The sequence below is a fragment of the Monodon monoceros genome, unplaced genomic scaffold (assembly GCF_005190385.1).
Source record: "Monodon monoceros isolate NGI ecotype Baffin Bay Population unplaced genomic scaffold, NGI_Narwhal_1 Super_Scaffold_22, whole genome shotgun sequence".
In the NCBI taxonomy this organism is placed as follows: domain Eukaryota; kingdom Metazoa; phylum Chordata; class Mammalia; order Artiodactyla; family Monodontidae; genus Monodon; species Monodon monoceros.
Window position 1 is genome coordinate 85,853,645 of NW_021703779.1, and position 6,117 is coordinate 85,859,761.

Consider the following 6,117-nt stretch of genomic DNA (forward strand, 5'->3'; position numbering starts at 1 on the left):
TACATGTATTTTTAAATTTCCCAACTTGACACATGATATATGTAAACCCATCTAGCTGGGACATAAAGGAGTTTTGATGCATGCACTTTAAATCCCATTGTTATCCCATTTTTGTGCAGAATCTTCATGTTTTATAAATGGAAAAAAAGTGGATAAAAAACCCACTTGTTTGGGTTAGAAGGTGCCTCCTCCTCGGGGACAAAGGCAGGGACATTGAGGCCTGGACCTACTGGCTCGTGATTGGGGCAGGGAAGAGCAATGGAGGACACACAACACACAGCTTGCAACAGCACTCTTTATTATGAAACCAAACAGCAATCGTGAGTGGGGAAAAGACACAGAACAGCTGACCCTTCAGGTGGCTATGTTACCTGGCCTACAACGTAACTTTGGCTTCTTGGTCAGCCAGGCTTCCAACCCCAGGCATGGGTGTGGCCTGAGGCTGGAGAGAAAAGATGATGTGGATGAAGACAAAGATGACATCCAAGCACTCCTTTTAGGGGATTTCTTTGAAGGCCTCTTCTGGGATCTTGCCCTCGGTCTGGAGAGGAGTCGGAATGTCAGAAGAGCCTGCTCCCTGAGTTCCATTCCCAGGCCACCGGCCTCCACCTTCTTGGCCTCCCTGAAGGCCCAGAAACGTTCATCTTTAACCCACCTGATTCCCAGACCTCACCTTGAGCATACTGCAGACCTGACCAGCTCTGGTGTAGTTCCATTCGTTGTCCTGAAGGCACCTGTAGTGGGAGAACAACAGGTGATCTCCATTAGTACCACAGTAGAGTCACGCTGACCATGCAATGCCACCGCTAAATCTATGCCACTTTCTTGCTGGGACACATGTACCAGTATGAACACTATGTGTAATGATGAAGAAAGACCCAGTGAAAAGCAAACCATCTATCACTAGCATTCATGCCCACTAGAATTCAAAACAGAAAAGTAGAGCTGTTCAAAAGAACAAGGGAATTCAATATATACTGATCAAGAAAGATGTTCAAGAAAATAACAAATGGAAAATTCTAAAGTACAAGTCTCCAACCATCTTTTATTGAGATATAATGCACACACCATTTTAAAGTATACAAATCAGTGCTTTTTAGTACATTCACACGATTGTGCAACCACCACAACTATCTAATTCCAAAGTAATTTTACCACCTCAAAAAGAAGCTCCTTAACCATTAGTGATCACTCCCTATTCCTCCCCTTCCCCCAGACCCTGGCAACCACTAATCTGCTTTTGGTCCCTGTGGATTTGCCGATTCTGGACACTTCATACAATATTTGACTTTTTGTGACTGACTTCTTTCACTTAGCATCATGTTTTCAAGGTTCATCCATGTTATGACATGTATCAGAACAGTATTCTTTTTTATGACTGAATAATATTCTACTATATGGATGTACCAAGATTTATTCATCCATTCATCAGCTACAGGACATTTGGGTTGTTTCCACTTTTCGGCTATTATCAATAATGCTGCTATGAACGTTCCTGAACAAGTTTTGGAGTGAACGTATGTTCTCATTTCTCCTGGTGGGATACTTAGGAGTGGGATTACTGGGTCATATGGTAACTCCGTGTTTAACATTTCGAGGAAGTGCCAAACTGTTTTCCCAAACCACTGCTCCCTTTTATATTCCCATTAGTAACACATGAGAATTCCAATGTCTCCACATCCTCACCAACACTTGTTATCATTTGTTTCACTGATTAAAGCCATCTTAGTGGGTGTGACCTGGTAACTCACTGTGGTTTCAATTTGCATTTCCTTGATGGCTAACGATGTTGAGAAGTTTCTCATTTCCTTCTTGGCCATTTATATGTCTTCTTTGGAGAAATGTCCATTCAGAGCCTGTCCCCATTTTTAAAAAATTGGGGTGCTTGCCTTTGTATTGTTGAGTTGCAAGGGTTCTTCACATATTCTTGCCAGATATGTGATATGCAAATATTTTCTCCCATTCTGTTGGTGGGCTTTTCACCTTTTTGATACTGTGCTTTGATGCTCAAAAGGTTTTAGTTTTGATGAAGTCAACAATTTATCTACTTTTTTTCTTTGGTTGCTTGTGCTTTTGGTGTCATATGTAAGAAATGATTGCCTAATTTGTGAAGACTTACACCTACGTTTCCTTCCCAGATTTTTATAGTCTTAGCTCTTACTTTTAGATCTTTGATCCATTTTCAGGCTATGTTTGTACATGGAGTGTGAGTCAGGGGTCAAAATTCTTTGGTTTGCATGCGGATACCCACTTGTCCCAGCACCATTTGTTGAAAACACTATTATTTTCCCATCAGATATTTTCAGCACTCTGTCAGGTTGATAATTAGTTGACCATAAATGTGAAGGTTTATCTGTGGACTCTCAGTTCTATTCCACTGATTCATACACTGTCCACAGGCCAGTACCACGTAGTCTTTATTACTGTGGCTTTGTAGCAAGTTTTGAAATTGGGACGTGTGAGTCTTCTAACTTTGTTCTTCTCTTTCGAGATTGTTTTGGTGCACTTTCATAGGAAGTTTAGGATAACCTTGTCAATTGTTGCAAAGAAGGATTCTGATAGGGACTGCATTGAACCTAGTTTGCTCTGGGTAGTACTGCCAACGTAATAATATTGCCTTCCAACCCATGAAAATGGAGTGTCTTTCCATTTATTTAGGTCTTCTTTATTTTTTTCAACAGCATTTTACAGACTCCGGAGTATGAGATTTGCACTTCTTTTGTTACATTTGTATCAAAGCGTTGTACTACTTTGATGCCATGGTAACTGGGCTTGCTTTCTTAATTTCATTTTTGGGTTGTTCATTGCAAGTACATGGAAATACAAATAAGTTTTGTATATTGGTCTTGTATCCTGCAACTTTGGTGAACTTGGTTATCAGCTCTAGTAGGGTGTTTTGTTGGTTGGTTGGTTGGTTGGTGTGTGTGTGGATTGTCCTGGATTTTCCATACACAAGATAATGTCGCTGAGCATTATACCATCTCGAAAACCCTTTACACATATAATAGTATGACACCTTTTTCATGGGCTCACTTTTATTTTTTGGAAGCAAAATATTCAAAAAGCTATTTTTCCAAATTGCTTTTGAGTTTCCATGATTCACTCCCCCGCACATTCCCATGCACACCCAGCACTCACTTCTGAGACCACTCGAGTTTCATCCCAGACAGGGTGGAGAAAGCCTGCACCATTTCCTGCTGCCCCTGGGAGAGGGAGGAGGGTGTAGGCATTGGGATGGAGAACGCACTCTTGAGTCTCACTGGGGCTGGCATTCCTCACAAACAGTTCGTCATTCACAATGCATAGACTGGAGGAAAAATGGGCCCTCAGACATGGACACATGGACCACCCCACACCCCAAACAACGATCCTGCTCCCACTGCCACTCAGCAACTAGTTTCCTTCCATACCCCTGCTGTGTCTGTATCCCAGGTTCCGTTACTGGTACCTCTGCCCCTCCCCACAGAGCCCACCTTTGGAGAGACTGTCTACCACCTTCACTCGATTTATAGGTTTATCCCCAACCCACAGGCAATTTCGCATTTACCCTTTACCACAGCCCAAGGAGTGGACGGTCTGATCGCCATTCTCGGAAGAAGACACTGAGTCACAGAGACGTCATGTGGCTTGACTAAGGTCACACAGCGAGTGAGTGTTGGCTCAAGGAGAGAACCCATAGGTCGATTCCAGAGCCCATGAAGACTCACATTTCCAGATCCCATGTTCTTTTTAACCACTAGGCTAGACTGCTCCTGGGATCTCCCTGCTGGCTTTCCACAATACTGAGTAAACCGAAGATCTGCGCCACCACATTCCCACGCCCCTGAGCCCAGGTGGGGATGGGCATTCCCGCCCACAACAGGGCTCTCACCTGGCATAGCTGGCAGGGGTAGCGATGAAGATCCGGGTGAAGGCACGCACACAGCCCTGAGAACTTCCTTCCACTTCAACAACAAACAAACCACAGTACCCCTTACAGCTGCACGTGCTGTACATGCTCACATGGCGGTCCCCAGTCAGGGTGTGACTGGACCCTCGTGCTGAGAGGGCAGTTGTTCACGGGGGCCAGGGTGTCGGGAATGGGGAGGGCAACTATAGGAGCAGTCTGCACCCAGTGACAGGGCCCCTGACGACCACTACACAAGCTCACGGGATGCATTTTTCACAGCCGCCCAAGAGATGGATACTACTACCTCATTTTGCAAATGAGGAAACTGAGAGGTTCAGTAATGGCCCAAGTTCTCAGAGTAAGGATCTGGGATGAGAGCCACCAAATTCCACAGCCTGTGTCCCCACGCCTGTCTGCCCTGCACACCCTGGGCAGGGGGAGGGAGCAGTGAAGCATCTGGGGAGGGGGGTCGACACACACTCACATTCCTTGAACACCCTGTTGACAGAAAAGCAGAGCATCATCTACTGAAAGGGAAAAGCCCAGGCACCCAGTCACCACCTCCACCTCCTACCCACTTGCGGCTTCCTGGGCCCGCCCGAGGGAGGAAGCAGGCGCTCACCGTCTGGAACCACAGGTCCACCACGAAGGAGCTGAAGTCATGCTGAGTCTTGGGCAACACACAGAGTGTGTGCACAATGAAACGTTTTGTGTGCTTCAGCAGCTGGACCCGCAGGTCTGTGAGGGGAGGGGAAGCAAACACAGGTCAGTGGCTGCCACTCCCTGGCCTCTATGATTGACCCCTTCACCAACCTTTCCCACCCAGTCTTCCCATCACACACTCATGGGGGTCCTTGAGCTTCTTTATATTCCTGCTGTCCTTGAAGTACTTGCACAAGCTGCTTCTAGGAGACAAAGAGGAAGAGTGGGTGGTGGGCGTATGTAGGAGCTTACCTGTGTCTGCTGGGGAGCCACATGGGCCAGGAGCAGAGTCTGGGCTGTGATGCTCACATGGCTGCGTCCTCGGAGTGGAAGGGAATGGTCAGGGTGAAGCAGGCCTCCTCATGATAAGCACCAAGGAGATGCTGTCGGTTTCCACAGTCATGGATCAAGTAATACCTGAGGGGGAGTAATGAGGACAGTCGATCTCTGTGGTCTGGACCTCAAATGAGACTTGAGAAGTCTGATGAGAAGACCTGTGCTTAGGTGGCCGCAACTGTCCTAGCTCTCCTCCCCTTGCTCAGACTCCCAAGGGTACTTACAGCTGCAGGAATTGCAGGATTAGACTCTTCAGTGTCTCAGATCCTTTATAGCTTTCCTGGAATCAAAAGGCATTTGAGATTGTGTGGCTGATAAAGCCTCTCCTGCAACTCGCTAAATGTTGTTTGATCCTCTTCGTCACCTTGCAGAGCTTTATTACCTAGGGAGTGTCAACGTCAATGTTAATTGGTGAGGGTAACTCCTGCCCATCCTGGAGAAGGGAAGAGGAAATCAGGAGTGGAGACCAGGGGAGTGTCCCTGGATTACCGGGGAAAAAGACGGGTCCAGGAGGGTGAGTGTCAGAGGTCAGGTGTGAGGGTGGGTGTCAGAGGTCAGGTGTGAAAGGGCCCTGGAAATTCCATGGGAAAGCTTACAGTGGATGTCTTCATCATGAGGTCTTGGAAGTCTCTAGTGTTATATTCAACTTGTGTGTGTGTGTGTGTGTGTGTGTGTGTGTGTGTGTGTGTATTTATGGGTATTTTTCCAGCAAGTATATCCATGTCATTTTCAGGAGTCCATGTCCCCCAAAATGGTTAAGGTTCTGATACTTATATGTGATCTAGGCAAGACCCAAAGGGCTTGAGGGCAGGTGCAGAGGCCACCGACATTCGAAAGAGACAATGATTTTCGTAGGCACTTACCAGGCGTAACAACTTCGGGAAACATTCTCTGATGGCCCTGTCCAAAACCAAAAATAGAGAACAGGTGGTTGATAGTTCAAGGTTGCAATGCTTCCTTTGAGTTAAAACAGTAATACCATAAACAGAGATCAGTGTGTTCTGGCCAATCCAGCAGCACCCTTTGCCCACCTCTGCTCCTGATTTTAGGGGTTTTCGGTCCACTTGCCTGTTGAGCACTGAGCATCTGTCATCTTACTGTCTGAAAGGCACTGTCTCCTCATCTCTCTCAGTACCTTCACTTTAATATTCCTTCCCTCGGAGCTTACCTAGGCGAAGGAGAGGAAGGAG

General features: G+C 46.4%; 1 protein-coding gene across 1 annotated transcript in view; it reads right to left on the bottom strand.

Annotated features, from left to right (window-relative positions):
- Positions 1 to 285: 285 nt before the first annotated feature.
- The window catches only part of NXF3 (nuclear RNA export factor 3), a 1,139,741-nt gene continuing 1,133,909 nt past the window's right edge, over positions 286 to 6,117 (bottom strand). The window contains 8 exon segments of the mRNA XM_029240208.1: positions 286 to 541; positions 674 to 734; positions 3,139 to 3,307; positions 3,872 to 3,944; positions 4,374 to 4,416; positions 4,512 to 4,627; positions 4,730 to 4,794; positions 4,901 to 5,008. Of these exon segments, the coding sequence (XP_029096041.1) occupies positions 402 to 541; positions 674 to 734; positions 3,139 to 3,307; positions 3,872 to 3,944; positions 4,374 to 4,416; positions 4,512 to 4,627; positions 4,730 to 4,794; positions 4,901 to 5,008 (775 nt within the window). The 3' untranslated portion in view covers positions 286 to 401.